The sequence below is a fragment of the Sorex araneus genome, chromosome 2 (assembly GCF_027595985.1).
Source record: "Sorex araneus isolate mSorAra2 chromosome 2, mSorAra2.pri, whole genome shotgun sequence".
NCBI classification, from domain to species: Eukaryota; Metazoa; Chordata; class Mammalia; order Eulipotyphla; family Soricidae; genus Sorex; species Sorex araneus.
The window spans coordinates 135,582,057-135,600,261 of record NC_073303.1 but is presented as its reverse complement, the minus strand read 5'-3'; the positions used below and the strand labels follow the sequence as shown (position 1 = coordinate 135,600,261).

Below are 18,205 nucleotides of genomic sequence, written 5' to 3'. Positions count from 1 at the left end.
CACGGAGGGTGGGCGTTGAGCCCACGGGGCAGGGAGCCAGGGCCACGGGTGCCACGGGGAGGAGGGGCACAGCCTGCTCACTTGTGGGTGGTCTGGGATGTTCCTTAGTTTTCCGTCATGGTTTACTCTAACATGAAGTGGGGAGAGAGGTCCCGCTTCTGTCCTGACCTCCCGTCTGCCTCCTCCCCCTGTAGCAGACTCATCCCTCAACACCCAGCTCCTCCCAGCTCTGTGGAGGGGGGCAGGCGGTGCTGGGGGATGAATCCCTCGCGGGCACCCTACCCACTACCCTACCCTACCCTATCCGAAATTTTGTCACTCTGGCCCAAGGAAAGGACATTCACACCATGCTGCAAAATACACTCCTGGCTTAACAGATGGGGAAATGGAGGCACAGAGTGGGATTAAAGAGTTTGCCCAGTTTTCACAGCCAGCAAGACTGTCTGTCTCAAGGGGCTGTGCCTTTGCCAGTGACGGGAGAGCACTTCCGAGAGCGTGAGGCCGGCCCGGACGACGCAGCTGGCCCGGGCCTGGAGTTACCACAGGGGTCACTCCCCGCCCTGCACTGGGACCTCAGGGATGACTCATTTGCCAGAGTCATCCTCATGCCATAACAGTCCTTGCGAGGCAAGCATCCTATCTGTCGTGCTATCTCTTGGGCCCACTTGATTACTTTGGGGGTAGGCCTGAGGGGTCACACAGAGTAGTGCATGGGGGCTTCTCCTGACTCAGGCTCAGGGGCCACTCCTGTGGAGCCCGAATGACCATGGAGTGCCGAGGACCAAACCAGGGCCAGTCACATCAAGGCAAATGCCTTAACCTCTGAACTTTCTCTCCAGCCTCAGTTTCCCCGTTTACACACCAAAGACTAGAATTTAGGTGGGGCCTCCGCACCCTTCCTCCTGACCCTGCTGTCCCGTGCGACCTATACCAGGGCCACCTAACTTTCTTTGTTAGCTCACCCGAGTCCTCTGCCTGACACTCTCCATGGGAAACTAGGGCGGGAGACGTGGCGTAACAGGGGTTAAGGCGCTGGCCCCCAATGAAAGAGGGGACAGTCCTGTGGGATGCCCGCAGGCCCTTCTGTAAACCTCCTTTCCTAATTAGGAGCTGTTGCCTCCGAGACGCTCTTCCTTCCTGGCGCCCGTCCATCTGGAATGCCCGAGGAGCTCCCTGGCCCCGCGCCCGAGGCTCCCTGTGACCCCCCTTCGGCAGAGGGTGTCTCTGAAGGAATCCAGGCCCTTCTGCGGAGCATGAGGACAGAGTGCTCAACTTTGCTCTTTGGCTGAACAAACAGAATGACTTTAGCAAGAAAACCATAAGCACTCGGCTCTCACTGCGTCCTGTCTGCACTGCGGTGATTAGAACACAGCATTCCAGTCCGAGACTCCATGTACGCTGAAGGTGACAAGTTATTGGCTCCTCTTTCTGTCAAATCAGGACATGCATTTCTTTTCCTCTCTTTCTCTCCTTTGCTTTTGGATCACTCTTGGAGTGACTCCTGGTACTGGGGGGCCATAGGCAGTGTGGGGGAACCAAACCAGGGTGGACTGTTTAAACTCTGCTCTCTGTCTGTTTCTGTCTCTGTCTGTCTGTCTGTCTGTCTCTGTCATCATAGCTGCTAAGTACTTTACCATGGAGCCAGGCACCCATCTTGCCCTCATCTATTTATTTTCATTCAGGCGACAAAGGTCTCTGCTGTAGAGGCTTCCTTCCCAGAAAGAGCTGGAGAAAGACTATTACTTGCATCGCCCCCAAAGACCTTTCTGACATTTCCTTGCTACTAGCTCACCCTATACCTTCTCCAAATCCCCAGTGCCTTTTTTGTTGTCTAGTTATTTTCCTGCAATTAAACACCAGCGCCCAGTTCTCACTGCCTCGGGGTCCCATGTCTGTGAATACGGAGGAGCCTGTCCTGTCTTCTCTTGTTGACTGGCTTTTCCTGTCCATTTGGTGGACGCCAACTCCTGGCGCTACTTTCATTCGAGCGTCACGTCACCAATGTGTTTATTGCTTTTCACGAAATTGCAATCAGTAGGTTCTTGATGATCTCCCTTTCCCTTCACCTGATGTCATTTATTTTTTTTTCTTTTTGGGGTCACACCCAGTGATGCACAGGGGTTACTCCTGGCTCTGCACTCAGGAATTACCCCTGGCAGTGCTCAGGGGACCATATGGGATGCTGGGACTCAAACCCTGGTCGTCCGCAGGCAAGGCAAACGCCCTACCTGATGTGCTATTGCTCCAGCCCCACACCTGATGTCATTTATAAGTGGAGTCTTTCCTTTTGGGGGGCGGGGTCTTTGGGCCACACCCACTGCCCTCAGGGGCTTTTCCAGGCTCTGTGCTCCTGCTGCTGAGGGTTCACCCTCGGCTTCCCGCATACAAAGCCTGCACTCACCAGACTCTTGGCCTTTCACAGTGGGGTCTTTATTCCTTTATTTCTATTTTCGTTTTCGGGACACATATGGCGCTTCTTGGGGATCACTCCTGGCAGGCCCAGGAAAACACAGGGGGTGCTGGGTATCAAACCCAGATCAGCCATGTGCAAGGCAAGTGACCCACCCACTGCATTATCTCTCTAGCCCCTCACATTAATTTTTTTAATTATTTTTTTTATTTTTGGGTCATACCCAGCGATGCACAGGGGTTACTCCTGGCTCTGCACTCAGGAATCATTCCTGTTGGTGCTCAGGGGACCATATGGGATGCTGGGAATCGAACCCGGGTCAGCCATGTGCAAGACAAATGCCCTACCTGCTGTGCTATCGCTCCAGCCCCCCCCCCTCATGTTTATTTTAAGTGGCCAGTAAAACACAAAGGTTGTGGTTACAGAGTTTTCTAATCTCTCAATTTCTATTTTTTGGAGGTGGGGGAGGAAGGTGGTTTTTTTTTTTTTTTCAGTCTCTGGGCCACACGTGGTGGTGCCCGGGCCACTCTGAGCTTGCTGCCCAGGGTTCCAGTTGGCAGTGATTAGAGGGCCAACCAGTGCTGGGGGGCCCTGCAGGTTCAGAGCCCACTAATGCTTCTCGGGCACTGGTGGTTCAAAGCAAAGGCCCAAGATCTTATCCTTCTCTGGCTCTGCAGGGCTCGGGGTTCCCTGGGCTCCCTGGACTGCTGGGGGTCTTCAGGCTGCACCCGAAGATGCTCAGGAGACCATGTGGCACCAAGGGTCAAAGTGGGCCGTGCACATATGTGCTAGACATGTGTCCTACCTGCGGTCCTGCCTCCTGGCCAGCCCCTAACTGGGGCTTTTCCTTTAGAGGGGAACACTCTGTTGCTCAGGGGTCAGTCCTGGCAGTGCTCAGGAGACCAGAGCCTCGGTCAGCCATGTGCAAAGTAAGTGCCTGACCCCTAGCTTCTCTCTCTGACCCTGATCAATAACTTCTTTTGTGGAGGTGCTCAGGGCTTATTCCTTCCTCTGTGCTCAGGGGTCCCTCTTGGTGCGGCTCAGGAAGCCATACGCAAGTCTGGGGATCAAAGTCAGGCCATGTGTGTGCATGGCGATCTTTACCCGCTCAAGGCTTTGCATGGGACAGGCCTGGGTTCGAGTCCCCCTAGCACCAAGTCACCGGAAGCCTGAGCACTGCCTTGCAGGCCCACCCCCAAACAACATCCTCACCCCCAACACACACGCCACGACACTCACAGCACCCAGACTGGAATCTACTGCAGAGCTCGCCAGCATGGTGAGAAGAGCTGTCTGCCGGGGGCCAGGGGCCATGAAAACGGCAGAGACCAGCGGGTGGGGGTTGAGACCCCTGAAGTCCCCTAACACTTGAGCCAACAGCCAACCAGCAGGAGAGAAGCCCACCAACAGCTCAAGGGCCGGCCCTGGACGGGCCCACATCGGGGAGCATTGCTCCCTGCGGCCGAGAAGCGTGAGAGCAAGTCTCAGCGCTGAGCCAAGGAGACCGGGCGCTGGCTTCATCCCAGGGCCAGGACAGGGAGGCAGCTCGGGGCGGCGCGCATGCCCAGTGCTGGGCACCACCGCAGGAGGAGCTCCCGCCACTCCAAGGCCAAGAACAGGCAAAGGTCTGACAGGGGGCTGATGCCAGGAGTGAGAGTAAAGGTCACTGGGGCAGCCCCGGGCTCTGCCTCGACACCCTGTGGGATGTTACACGGGGGCGTGGAAGAGCAGTCGGCCCGGCCCACTGGTCCTTGGCTCTGTCCTCGGCCCAGGGGACACACCCAGTGCCTGCGGGCCTGGGTCTGTCCTTTTTAATTAAAGTTCTGGGTCTCGGGTCACTCCTCAGTAGGGGTGAGTCAAACAGTGGGTCACTTTTGATACAACAGGAAGAACCTCAGCCATGGTCGCCTCGATGCCCAGCAAAGATGGAGCCCGCTGTCCGGGGAGCCCCTGCAACCCACTGCTGGACTGTCCAGGGAGCCGGTGAGGTTGAGGGGAGACATAGCTGTGGGTGGTGCCGTCCCCACACCCAGGGAGACAGGAACGGCATTCGGAGGCTACCAGGGGGCCGTGGTGATGGGGTCTGAGCAGCATGAGCCACGGAAGCCCGTGTCAAGTGTCAGGGTCTCCCCGGGGTGGAGATAAGTGAGAGCACCAGGCAGCTGGGCCCCTGCCCACTGGGTCTTTCTGGCCAAGGAGCAGGCAGTGGCACGCAGGAGCGTGTATTTCCCAGGGCAGGGCCAGGTGGGCGTGGGAGGAGGCAGGGCACCGGGGGCAGGAGGCTTGGTGGGGGTGGCCCTGGCTGGGAGGGAGAAAAGTCTGGGAGCAGAACCTGTAGTGCAGGTCTGCTGTCCGGACAGGCAGGACAGGCAGGGGGAGCAAGCCCAGCGATGGGAAGGCCAGGCCGCGCAGAGGACTGCACGGTCCGGGGGCGGGAAAGCGAGGGGCACCTGCTGGCCAGGGAGACTGCGCTGAGCACAGAGCCCTGGCTCTGCCCAGGGCCCCCAAGCCAAACACAACAGGGAAACAGCCGCTTCCCGAGGGAGAGGCTTGAGATCGGCCAAGCACCGTCCCGCAGCTCTGCTGCCCCTCGGGGCCTCTACGGCAGGGCCTGGGCAGCCCCTCCAGCCTCCACGGCAGGCAAGGGGCAGACTCACCCACACCAAGGACACAGGCGTGACCACAAGGCCCGCGCACCTCGCTGGGAACCAGGCTGCTTCTCGCAAGGGCTACCCACCTCAGGGCAGGGAGTGTGCTGGGAGAGGTCTAGGTTTCCATGAAACTGCTTCATGTTTAACAACCACAACATTTTTTTTTTTTTTTAAGTGAATGCAGGCAGCTCTGGGGAGATCATCCCTGGGTCTGCTGCAGTATCAGGAGCTACTACTTAAGTTAATGTCAGAGGTTTCCAGAGACTCATTCAGGGAGAATCGCCAAGAATGAGCATCCCTGGGCACCAGTTATCAACTGTGGCCCTGGGCCTGGTGTCTGATTTCAGGGAAAAGAGCAGGAAACCACTGTTGTAGACCCCTCGGCAGTGCTCAGGGCTCCTCCTGGCTCTGCCCTCAGGGATCACTGCTGGGAGAGCCAGGGATCAAACCCGGGCCAGCCATGTGCACAGCAAGTGCCCTGCCTGCTGTACTGTGTCTCTGGCCCCAGGAAGTGCATCTCTTTTACTGTTCGGTTTTAGGTGTGCAGGAACTATCTGCAGCTCAGGGCTCAGGGACCACGTGGGGACCAAACCCAGGCTCCTGCCTGCAAAACCGTTCTCCAGTCCTTTGAGCCGTCCCCCCGCAAGGGCCCGTCCTTAGACCACACTGCTGGAATGGGCTAGCAGAGTGGGCTCTCGGGCCCCAGACCCCTGAGTCTGAAGCTGTGGCGTCAGAGAGATTGCACAGCCGGTAGGGCACTTCCCTTGCACGCGGCCGACCTGGTTCCAATCCCCAGCATCCCATAGGGCCCCCTGCGCACCAGCAGGAGTGATTCCTGAGTGCAGAGCCAGGAATCACCCCTAAGCATCGCCGGGTGTAACTCCCCCACAAAAAAACCACCCAATAAAACAAACAACAAAAAGCTGAACCTGAAGCTGCAATGTAAGGAGAGGCAGAGGGATCGCAGACTATTTTTCCCGAGTGCTGTGTGGTGCGTCTGCCAGCCCCCACATCAAAGGCACTCACTGACCTGCTATGCACTGGACCCAGAGGAGGCTGGCAAAGAGGGTGCCCCTCCGGGAGGATGGCACAGGCCCGGGGGATGGACACATGGTTCCTCTCATTTTGTTTATTTGCTTGCTTTGGGGCCCTACCTGGGGGTCTCCTGGCACTTCTCCTGGGGGCAGCAGAGCTCAAATGTGGTACACCCCAGTATGCAAAGTACGTGCTCTACCCATTGAGCTCTCTTCTCGGCCCCCTCCCTCCTTCACAGACACACCAGTGCAAATAAGTAACCCCCTTTTCTACTGTAGGCCGGGGCTGCCAGCACGAGGGTCTGGCAGGGGCCCACAACAGAAACCGGGGTTCTTAGAGCAATGTCTCACAGAAATGTAGGGTGTGCAGTGACTCAAGGGGCACAGCAGGGGGGTGTGCCCTCCGCCTCCTGACTCTGGGGGCCCACGCAGCCCCCTCAGCGGCAGGCCAGCCTGGGCATTCCCCGCTGCCCCCAGCCCCAGGACTCACAGGATGTAGCAGATGACCCCGATGCTCCACATGTCCGTGGCGTAGCCAATGGGCTCATAGTTGATGACTTCAGGTGCCACAAACTCCGGGGTGCCGAAGAGGACCTTGAGAGACCCGGCATTCTCTAAGGGCAGACGGAGAGAGACAGTCACCCAAATGCTCGCTACCCTCTCTGCAGAGGGCTGCACGCGCCAAGCCCCTGGACCCCACAGCCTTGGAGCTGACGGAGAGTGACATTCACAGTGAACCCAGGGCCCGTGGGGAGTGAGGTGCCTCTGTGCCCCGGGCAGGGTGGCACGCACTGGGAGAGGTGCTCTGTCGGCACACGCAGGCTTCACACTCTCAGCGACCTGAGCAGGAGGAGGGAGGCCCCTCTGCCCCGCGAAGTAAGGGGGCCAGAAAGTGACTGACTTGTTCATCTGTGTGTGTGTGTGTTTGTAGGGTGTGTGTGTGTATAGGTTGTGTGTATGTGGGGGGGAGAGGGGGTGCCTGCTTCTGTGCCAGGACCGCCACCTCTACCTTCAGGATCAACCAGGAGGATGGTAGAAGAAGGTCGCTGGCCCCGTGCCCAGGCACGCCCACAGAGACTAGCCCCTGCCCGCCCCGCCATCGCCCCTGCTTCCGGAGGGCCTGGGTGCACACAACACCAGCGGCTCTCCGTGGGCGGAAGCGGGTACTTCCTGGGAGGTAGCCCAGGCGGTGGCAGCACTGTGGCAGGGGCCCTGAGGGGGGGTTCACTGCCCTCTGCGGTCTCTCGCCTCACCTTCCCCTGGTCCCTGCAGGGCTGGTGCAGCTTTGCTGGAGGCATTAGCGTTCCCCTGCTCCCAGTGACAGTGAAAGCCCCACCTGGGCGCTCCTGTGGCCGCGTTGTCGGGAGGCGGCTTGTAACTGTTCTCGCTGCCGAGACCCCAGGGGGCCCCACACAGGCTGGCAGACCTGCCCGCCAAGGCCACTTCAGCTGGGCCAGAGGCCCCTGCTGGGCTGGGGGTCGACTCTCGCGGGTGGTGGGACCCGCAGAGCCAAGCGCCTGGGAGCCCCGGTTCCCACCTGTGAAGGTGGCTCCTATGATCTGCCCCCACACCAGGGCATACTGGGCACCCTGGGACGGGAAGCAGAGAGCTGTAGCCTGGAGCACCTATGAGGAGTCCCAAGCCCCCTGAATGTGCTACTAGCAGCATCAGAATGGAAATATCAGAAACCACCAACAGGAGAGTAATAAAGGCCCAGCACCACAGATGCTCAGCGGGCTGGCCACGAGGGCTTTGTGTGTGAGGGCAGCGCCTGGCACGAGCCCGAGGAGCACTGGGCCATCCCTGACACAGGGGTGGCGCCTGTGCTTGAGTTGAGCCCCGCTGTGTGCAGCCTCTCAGCCCCCAGACCGTGGGTGGCCTCACCTATTCTCCCCGGGTGCGGCTCACAGCCCGAGGGGTGCAGGCCTTCCTCCTGGGGGCTGTAGACTGCTCCTAGTAGGGCCCAGGGGACTGACTGGGGGCCGGAGATCGAACTTAAGTCGGCCGTGTGCATGGCAGGTGCTTCACCCAGCACTACAGTACTGCCTCTTTGGAGGAGTTAATATGTGGTAGAGCAGGGGGCACTTGCCTTACATATGGCTGACCCTGGTTCGAATCCCCAGCACCACAAGGACTGCCAGGGGTCACTCCTGGGCACAGGGCAGGAATAGCCCCTGAGTAACGAACATGAGCTGACCCCTAGCTGGTATGGCGATGCGCAAAGCACTTACCACACTGACCACATGTACTTGTTTGTTAGCTTTTGTTTGGGGGCCATACTTGGCAGTGCTTGGGGGTAAGTCCTGGCTCTGCACTCAGGAATTACTTTTGGTGGGGTTTGGGGGACCATGTGGAATGCCGGGGATCCACCCCAGGTCAGTAGTGTGCAAGGCAATTGCTCTCCCTGCTGTGCTACTGCTCCAGCCGCCACCATGCCGATGGACCCTCTGGTCCTCTCACCATGCCAAGAGGCATCCGCCCATCACCCACTGCCCCAAACAGAGGAAACCCGAGCTCACAGGTGGTCACTTGGCTGGCCAGACCCCGAGTAGTATGTATGGTGCTGGCGGTGACACTTCACCTTCCCTCCGAGGCCCCGGGCAGCACGGGTGGTGAGTGGCCTTACCCAGGCGTCTGGCCAGGCCGAAGTCGATGAGCTTGATCCTGGTGCCTGTCTTGTTGACACACATGATGTTCTCGGGCTTGAGGTCGAGGTGCACGATGCCCTGCTTGTGGATGTACTCCACGCCCTCCGAGATCTGCTTCATGTACTTGATGCACTCGCGCTCCGTCAGCTCGAAGTCCTCATCAATGATGCGCTCGAACAGCTCACCCCCCGACACTCTGTGGGAGCAGGAGGGGTGTCGGGCCACGGCGGGGGCGGGAGGGACAGGACGAGCTGTGTGCGAGGCAGGTGCCTCCCGGCCGCCCCGCCTCTCTGGCTCCCAGCCAGAGCTTTAAGTCCCAGGGAAGTCAAGCCTCTCGCCCTCGTTGGCCCCTCACCGTTTGCATAGCCAGCTCCAAATCAAACACGAAAACAAAAAAGCCCTCGGCGAGAAGCAGCCTCCACAGCATTTCCAGAATTTGTGAACCTATTTCTAAACTCTCTCACTTTGGCCCTGCTCCACCCGTGAGGGACCTGCTGCCTCTGGTCAGGCCCACACCAGCTCCCACTCCAGCCACAGCTCACCTGACCCTCCCGTTTCCTTGCCAAAGCCCAGAGGAAGCCCGTCTGCCCAGTCCCGACTGCGGTGGGCCCTGGCCTCAGTCACTGGGGCTCACGGCAGGCATTTTCTGCTCGGGCAGCCTCCTCACCCCCTTCCCCCAGCACCACAGTCCCCCAAAGCCGGACTGTGGATCTCCAGAGTCACGAGGGGCATGCTGGGGGCCTGCCCCAGCCTCTAACCCATTTTCCTGCTCATTGCTCAGAAGGGCCACAGTGCTCCCTGGCAACGGCCTGCAGCCAGGCCCCGAGGTCTGCCAGGCGGGCGGCTCCACTGGCTGACCGAGGCGGGCGGGCTGAGCCGTGGGCGCGCACAGCGGACGCACCTTCTCACCTCTGGATCCCCTCACGGAGAAGGAAGCACGGCTGCATCTGAATTCTGTCTTTGCCTTCCGCAAGCCTGGGGACCCTGGGCGAGTTTCTCAGTCTCTCTGAATCTGCCACTACTTTACAGTTCTCAGGAGCCAGGGACACTCGTAAGGCACCCTGCCTGGCACGCAGGCGGAGCTCAGCCAAGTGCTCGTCATACTGGATGATCTGTGCTGGCTGGCGGCTCTAGGCCTGGTCCTGGAGACACACACACACACACACACACACACACACACACACACACACACACACGATACAGTCACAGCTGCTGTCGGCACATCATGCCAGTGGCCGCTGGAGGGCGCTGGAACAGAGACATGACACCCTCCAGGAGACGGGGAAAGAGGCTCCTGGGCGCCAGCAGGTGGCGCCTTTGCCTCACGCTTCCCCTTTCTATGGCTCTACCCAGGCTCCCGGAGCATCCCAGTCTCTGGCACAGGTCAGCGCCTCCGGGGTCCTCATCTGCAAAATCCCGGAACGGCAGCAGCACCTGGCTGGGACGCGCTGAGAGCTACGGGCGTCAACAGAAGCCAAGTGCTTAGAAGACTGTCCGGCAGCTAGCCAGGGCTCAATCATCTTTTCTTTCCTTTTTTTCTTTTGGGCCACACCTGGAAGGATTCAGGGCTTACTCCTGGCTCTGTGCTCAGGGATCCCAGTAGGATTCAGCGCACCATAAGTGGTGTCGGGGTTAGACCAGGATTGGACACATACAGGGCAAGTAGTGTCTTAATCTCTGTCCTATTCCTCTTTCTTTTTCCTTTTCTCTCTCTCTCCTTCCTTCCTTCCTTCCTTCCTTCCTTCCTTCCTTCCTTCCTTCCTTCCTTCCTTCCTTCCTTCCTTCCTTCCTTCCTTCCTTCCTTCCTTCCTTCCTTCCTTCCTTCCTTCCTTCCTTCCTTCCTGCTGTTTGAGATCCCTGGTTCCACAACCAAGCATGTACGAGCACTACAACTAAAGTATGTGACCCTCAGCAACACCACAACTGATTGTGTGTGTGACCCCATCACAGAAACAGAAGGGTAGCAGGAAAATTTAAAAAGAGTGAAAACAACGGGGAGGGGGGCCAGAGAGAGCTCAGTGGTTTGTACATGGGTTCCCTAAACATCCCTGGGACTCCCCCAGGAGCACAGAGCTAGGAGGAGTACCCGAACACTGCCAGGTGTGGCCCCAAAAATAGCATAAAAAAGGAAAGAAGATTCAGATTCCTTAACTCCTCTTCTGGATATATATATATATATTTTGGTGCCTTGCTTCCAACCCAGGGTCTTACACATGTGGACATATATACCTTCTACTCCTGAGCCATGCTCCACGGAGTCCTGAGAAAATTGATTTAGAAAGTGTGGAAGGAGAACTGAGGCAATAATAGAGTGGGAGGGCACTTGCCTTGCATGCATTCGACCTGGGTTTGATCCCTGTCACCCCGTATGGTCCCTGTGGCCCGCCAGGAGTGATTCCTGAGTAAGGAGTAAGCCCAAAACAAGGAAGGGAGGAGTGGAAGGAAATTGAGGCTCCAAATTCCTTAGTCCTGGCTCCTGTCTAGGAGTTACTCCTGATGGCACTTGGGGAACCACATGTGGTGCCAGGGATCAAACTCAGGCCGTCGGAGTATGAGACCAGTGCCTGCCTGCCATTCTATTTCCCAGCCCTCTCCCCAACATCATTCTTACTCCAACAAGTTTGGGCAGTGCTGGCTTGCCCGGCCCCGGGGTGCAGAGAGGCCGGGCAGCGGAAATTCATGTCTTCCAAGCAATCGTGCTAGGCTTCCCTCTATAAAACACACTTTCCCTTCTGGGTTTCTACAGTCTTGCCTCTGCACTTTTTCAGTCAAGACTACCCTGTCCTACAGTTGTTGATGCTCAACATTCTGTCTTCAAAGGTTCCCTCTCCATCTCATCTCTAGATGCTTCTTTATGCCTGGCAAAATGGAGCACAGCACACGTTCCAAAATATTGTCTTTTAAATTTAGAATATTCTAGAACAATGAACCATTGTTTTCCTTTTGGATTGCTTAAGGCAATGAATGGTATAAATGTGAGGTATGAGATGACTGCAGTAATACTTCTTTCTTTTTCCATTTTTTTTGGTTTTTATTGGGGGGGGGATGTTCGTGGCAATGCTTGGGGGATCCTGCGGTGATGGGAATTGGTCCGGGCCTCATGCGTGCAAGCATGTGCTAAACCTGCTGAGCACTCTCTGACCCCACGTGGCATTTCTAGGTAGGTTCAAACCCTTTACAAATAGTTAATGTAGCTTGAAATCATTCCCATGATTCATTTCCCATGAAGGAGGGGATTACAGGGGTGGGATTAAGGTCTTACAGATTTCTTGGCAAAATTCTCAAGGTTATGGGCCAGGATGTGGCTCAGTGGCAGGACGCCTGCTGTGCGTGTGTGAGGGGTTGGATCCTTGGCACCATTAATAATGATAATTATACAAGCCCACTCGAGGCTGTGACTGAAAAATACCTGCTTAATAGAAAGTAATTGACATCCTGGGGACAGGAAAACACCAAGGAGCAAGGCTGGTCCAGGAAAAGTGAATAACTGAAAATGAGTGAGCGAGAGATGGAGGGGAAGGACCCCTTCCCCAGACTCCCTGATCTTGGGGGATCAAGCTGACCCCCAGGGAGCATATCTCAGTTCCCCTCCATGGACACTGGACATGCAGCCCTGCTCCCGATCCTGGGCGCGGGAGGGGCGATGCGAGGTGGGTGGACGGTGGGGACCCCAGCTGCACACGTGCTTCTGCTCAGGACTGCACACACCTCACAGGCCCCCAGAACGCCTGGAAGGACAAGTGCAGACCCTGTCCAGGAGCTGGAAGACCCCTGCCTCACGGCCAGGCTGTGGGCCAGCCCGGGTTCCCCAAGCACCGCCAGGAGGAACCCCTGAGCATCGCTGGGTGTGGCCCCCAAGCAAAACAAACAGGTCAGGCTGTAACTTGACGTGCACTCCTCTCCTACCAGAGAGGCGGGCGGTGCATGAAGGCCCCCTCTGGCCGTCTCTGAGGGACACTGACCATCCTTCTCCAGCCTCCTCCGTCTCTGGGCACCACCCTGGCCATCACACTTTACCCACCCTTGCCTAGCTCAAGGCTGTCTGCTATGCCAGCAGGCCAGTGCAGAGCGATAATCTGCTCCTTCTTCTCTCCTGGTACGAGCCCAGCCGCAGGCACACACTGGCATTTGTGCGGGGAGCACTCACGCCAGTCTACGGGGGGAACAGGAGCGGCAGGGACGAAAGCCAGGCCGGCCGAACCTACTTACATTTCCTTCTTACATTTTCCACCCAGCCTGCCAACTCCCGATTCCAAGCTAAGTATGGTATTCTGCCCATCGGCTTGGCTGCCTCCTACCCCGGCCCGGCCCCTCTCACGGACTTCTCCAGACACGACAGTGTTCCCTGGGGCCGCACGTGCCATGTGCCCAGGCAGCCTCTTCGAGGACAAACGTGAAAGGCTGCGGCCCCCGGGGCCCGTGTGAGGTCAGGGTGCGGGAGCTCCCAGGCGGGCCTTAAGCCTTCTCTGGAAGGGAGGGAAACGTGGGTCAAGAGATAAATGAAGATTTTTCTCTGAATTGTATACAGGCCCACAGAGGGGCACAGCCAAAAAGGCGAGTCTCTCTTAAACGTTTCCTCTCCTAGGAGGGATGTAAGAAGGACAAAGCAGGTTCCGGCGTGATGGGTCCTGACCCAGGTTTCTGGACCAGCAGGGCTTGTCCCGCGACCCAGCGAGAGGCAGGGATGGGAGAGGGGTTATTGGATGCAGGTCTCTGCTCTTGTTTTTGTTTGTTTGTTTATTTGTTTTAATTTGTAGGTTTCTGGCTCACACCTGGCAATGCTCAGAGGTAACTATTGGCCCTGTGCTCAGGAATCACTTCTGGTGAGTTGGGGGACCATATGGGATGCTGGGGATTGAACTCGAGTCGGCCGCATTCGAGGCAAAAGCCCTCCCTGCTGTGCTAGGCTCCGGGACCAGCATGTCTGTTCTCATTCACTAAGGAGGATCAGAGGAGGGAAAGGGAGCGAGGGGAGAGGAAGGGCCAAGCCCCGTCTAGGGGTGCCTTGCTGGCATCTCCAGGAGACTGGGGGTCTCCTCTCACCAGAGAAGCCAGGGAGCAAGTCACGGTGTCAGGATAATCTCACAATCTCTGCACATCTCTCAGGTGGGCACCTTGGACCTCACACCCACATGGCTCAAACTCATGCCATGGAGGAACACAGGCACGAGAGAAGAGGTGGTGGCAGACTCTCTAAGGGACAGAGTTTGGACCCTGTGACCTATCCATGCACAGGTGCTTAGATAAGGGGGCAGTGATAGGGTCCGAAGGAGTTGGTGACTGACGACACCCCCAGCCATGGACAAATCTCCAAGAGAAATGTGCGTGAGGTGCACAGACTGTGTGCTCCTGTTTCCATACAGACTCTTGGAGGATGCAGACAGCCAAGGATGCAGACAGAGCCGAGGACGCACACAGCTGAGGATGCAGACAGAGCCGAGGATGCACACAGCTGAGGATGCAGACAGCAGAGGATGCAGACAGCAGAGGATGCAGACAGCTGAGGATGCAGACAGCAGAGGATGCAGACAGCTGAGGATGCAGACAGCAGAGGATGCAGACAGCAGAGGATGCAGACAGCTGAGGATGCAGACAGCTGAGGATGCAGACAGCTGAGGATGCAGACAGCTGAGGATGCAGACAGCTGAGGATGCAGACAGCTGAGGATGCAGACAGCAGAAGATGCAGACAGCTGAGGATGCAGACAGCTGAGGATGCAGACAGTAGAGGATGCAGACAGCAGAAGATGCAGACAGCTGAGGATGCAGACAGCTGAGGATGCAGACAGCTGAGGATGCAGACAGAGCCAAGAACGCACACAGCTGAGGATGCAGACAGAGCCGAGGATGCACACAGCTGAGGATGCAGACAGCTGAGGATGCAGACAGAGCCGAGGATGCACACAGCTGAGGATGCACACAGCAGAGGATGCAGACAGCAGAGGATGCAGACAGCTGAGGATGCAGACAGCAGAGGATGCAGACAGCAGAGGATGCAGACAGAGCCAAGATGCAAACAGAGCTGAGGATGCAGACAGCAGAGGATGCAGACAGCAGAAGATGCAGACAGCTGAGGATGCAGACAGCTGAGGATGCAGACAGCAGAGGATGCAGACAGCAGAAGATGCAGACAGCTGAGGATGCAGACAGCTGAGGATGCAGACAGCTGAGGATGCAGACAGAGCCAAGAACGCACACAGCTGAGGATGCAGACAGAGCCGAGGATGCACACAGCTGAGGATGCAGACAGCTGAGGATGCAGACAGAGCCGAGGATGCACACAGCTGAGGATGCAGACAGCTGAGGATGCAGACAGCTGAGGATGCAGACAGAGCCAAGATGCAAACAGAGCTGAGGATGCAGACAGCAGAGGATGCAAGAAGAGCCTCTAAGCCCTGCTGGGGGTGGGGGGCGAGGGACAGGGCAGATGGCACACAGGGATGGGAACAGGACTTCCCACTGTGAATTTCCTTCAAAGTTTTTATGTGATTGATATAGTCAGAAAGCCCAGAGCTGAACATGAAAGGGCAATTCAGAAATACAGATGATGCAGTTACCTGATTTCCATGTGTATGTGTGTGTGAGTGTGTGTGTGTGCGAGGGGAGAGAGCACTGGGTTAGGGGTGTGTGTGCAAGGGGAGAGAGCGCTGGGTTAGGGGTGTGTGTGCGAGGGGAGAGAGCGCTGGGTTAGGGGTGTGTGTGCGAGGGGAGAGAGCGCTGGGTTAGGGGTGTGTGTGAGGGGAGAGAGCGCTGGGTTAGGGGTGTGTGTGCGAGGGGAGAGAGCGCTGGGTTAGGGGTGTGTGTGTGTGAGGGGAGAGAGTGCTGGGTTAGGAGTGTGTGTGAGGGGAGAGAGCGCTGGGTTAGGGGTGTGTGCGAGGGGAGAGAGCAGGGGGGTTAGGGACGTGCCTTGCATACAACTAACCTGGGTTCAGTCCCTGGTGGCCCCCAGCCCTGCCGGGGTGCTTACTGCCAGGTGTGGCCCCCAAAACCAATCAAGAAAGAAATGAAGAAGGGGGCTGGGGAGAGAGTCTGAGGGGCTGGCACGTGTGCCGGGGCTCCACACACCCCTGCATGACCTCCTGGCCAACAGGTGTGGCCCCTCACCCACACCCCAAGACAAAGCCAGGCGCTCGCAAGTCTTGGGGGCTGCCACGGGCCTAGCGAGGGTGCCGTCCCATGCCACCTTGTCCCTGCAACCCAGCCAGAGCCTCTGCTCCTCCCTCTGTTTCTGCGTCACCCGGGGTCAGTGTCCTCCGGGCAGCCCTGCGCAGGGCCGGCATTGGTCACTTCATAGCGAGCTGGGGGTGGAGAGGTGAGGGTCCCCCAACACCGTCCGCTTATTGCAGAAGTGAGCAGCGGGCTGCAGCTGGGCAGGGGTAGGAGCGGGTGAGCTGGTCCCAGCGCGGGCACCTGGCACTGGCGGGCGGGCACAGAAAGGGGGCACAGGCGGGGCACGATGGCGTCAGTGCACTCACATCTCCAGGACCATGACGATGTTGGCCTTCTCCTCGAAGGCATCCACGCACTGCACCAGCTTGGGGTGGTGCAGGCAGTTCATGATGCTGATCTCGTCGCGGATGCTCTCCTTCTCCTTGGCCGAGTAAGCCTTGAAGAACTTTCCGGCCCAAATCTTCCCGGTTTTCTTCTCCACCAGCCGGAAGACCTGTCCGAACTTGCCCCTGCGGAGGAGAGTGGGCGCAGGAGCTGGGCCCCCTCGGTGCCTCCTCAGGGGTCTGCAGGCTCGCCTCCCACCTCAGGGGCTGGGGCAAAGCCCGGGGTCCCCCCACCCTAAGCAGCGAGAGAGGCCCCGCTGTGCCCAGACGCCCACAGACCGGCCTCCCACTGGGCACCCCCAAACTCTGTCTGGCCTCTCAGGACAGGGGGCTGGGCCACAGTCCTGATGGCTGCAACCCTCCCCTTCCCGCCAGAGTGCAGGGCGAGGATGGCCGCCAGACCTCTTAGAGGTCTCCCCGCTGCCCTCCCCTGCGTCCTCCCGGCAGGCCCCAGCACAGCCCCACAGAGGCTGCTCCTCAGCAGTGGTGCCTGGCAGCTGTGGGTTTGGGGGCGCCAGGGCACGGAAGCAGCCGCATCTCACCACTGCCCTCACAGATGGTGTGATTTTTTTTTTTTTTTGCAAAACGTAGGGAGCAACCATTATGTGAAGTTAAGGAATGTGAGACAACGCTAATTTTACTTTAAAAAAAAACAACAAACATCAACAATATCCCAGAGGGTGCAACAAGTATGCAGTGGCAAGGATATCTGGGAAATAGAGCCGCTGGCCGAGCAGGATGCACGGGCGGCCTCTGCCTGACCGCTGTGGCCCCACGCCCAGACCAGGCAGTCGCAGACCTGCTCCTCACAGCACTCCATCTCTAAGACCACTGCCCCCGAGGTTCTGCCCCGAGGTCTGGGGTCCTGGGCCACCGAGCCTGCACAGAGGGACGCTTCCCATCCACTTACGATCCGAGCCGCTCTTCGATGTCATAGAAGTCGGACACTTTCTGCTCCGTGTTGATGGTCACGGTCCTGTAGTCCACCTCGGGCTCCTTCTCATCTGCAGGGGGGTCTGGGTGAGTGAGAACCCCCAGGGCCCCCCCCAACCCCCCCTCCAGGGCAGGGCGCACTCACCGTCATCGGACACCTCTACCTCATCCTTGGGCTCTGGGGGCAGAGAGGAGATGGTGGTCAGTACCGAGCCCGCGGAGAGCAAAGCACACAGGGGGACCCCGACAGACATGAGACCACCTGGCCGGGACGCCAGGCCTTGCCAGGGCCTGGTCCACTATGTTGCGGGCTCGACCCCACCAGCCCCGCCCAGCTGAGAGCTTTGCTGTGAAGGTGCAGATCAGAGCCAGAGTTAGGAGTCCCCGGAGGCTCTTGGGGGCACAGACCCCCGGACTCTCTGGGGACAGCTGTGAAGATGGGCTGGACCTGTTTCCGGTGCTTCTAAGCTGCCCCCCTCTCCCCCCATCGGTTAGAAGCCAATTAGAAGGGACACTCCCTGACAGCAAGGCAGAGGTGCCTGAGTCATGGGCTCAGGTCAGCCTCTCAGAGGTCGAGGGATGAGGGCACAGGTGGGAGGGTCAGAGTGACATGACCTGGCTGGGGTCAGGGGTTGCCCGGGCACGGCCCCCTGAGCCGAGCACTCTGCTGGCCGTCGAGGGCAGGAGAGACTTGGTCCAGGGGAGAATTTGCTGGTCCAAGCTCCCCCGGGGACTTTCTCTGAAGCCCCAGACGGGAGCCCAGTTTCCCTGTCTGCTGCTCGGGGACCGGGGAAGTCACCAGCACCATGGCTGCCAAGCCCTGGAGGGCCAGAAAGGCGCTACTGGGCGTGCGGGAGTGAGGCTGCCATGGCGAGAGGGCACCTGGCCCCAGAGCCGCAGACAGCGCCGAAGGCCCTGTTCAGAGGGCGCAGGGCTTACCCCTGGCTTCTCCCCCATCCCCTGCTCGGCCACAACAG

At 58.4% G+C, this 18,205-nt stretch overlaps 1 protein-coding gene across 3 annotated transcripts in view; it reads right to left on the bottom strand.

Annotated features, from left to right (window-relative positions):
• Positions 1–18,205, bottom strand: part of MYLK (myosin light chain kinase) — a 285,085-nt gene that overhangs the window by 16,683 nt on the left and 250,197 nt on the right. Inside the window, exons 23-27 of one of the 3 annotated variants that reach the window (XM_055127484.1) lie at positions 17,374–17,406; positions 17,206–17,299; positions 16,218–16,421; positions 8,722–8,939; positions 6,586–6,709 (exon numbers count right to left, since the gene is read on the bottom strand). In XM_055127484.1, coding sequence (XP_054983459.1) covers positions 6,586–6,709; positions 8,722–8,939; positions 16,218–16,421; positions 17,206–17,299; positions 17,374–17,406 — 673 coding nt within the window. Of the gene's footprint in view, positions 1–6,585; positions 6,710–8,721; positions 8,940–9,285; positions 9,514–9,652; positions 9,873–16,217; positions 16,422–17,205; positions 17,300–17,373; positions 17,407–18,205 lie in introns of those variants that run through there. The other 2 variants (XM_055127486.1, XM_055127485.1) reach the window with 2 other exon arrangements.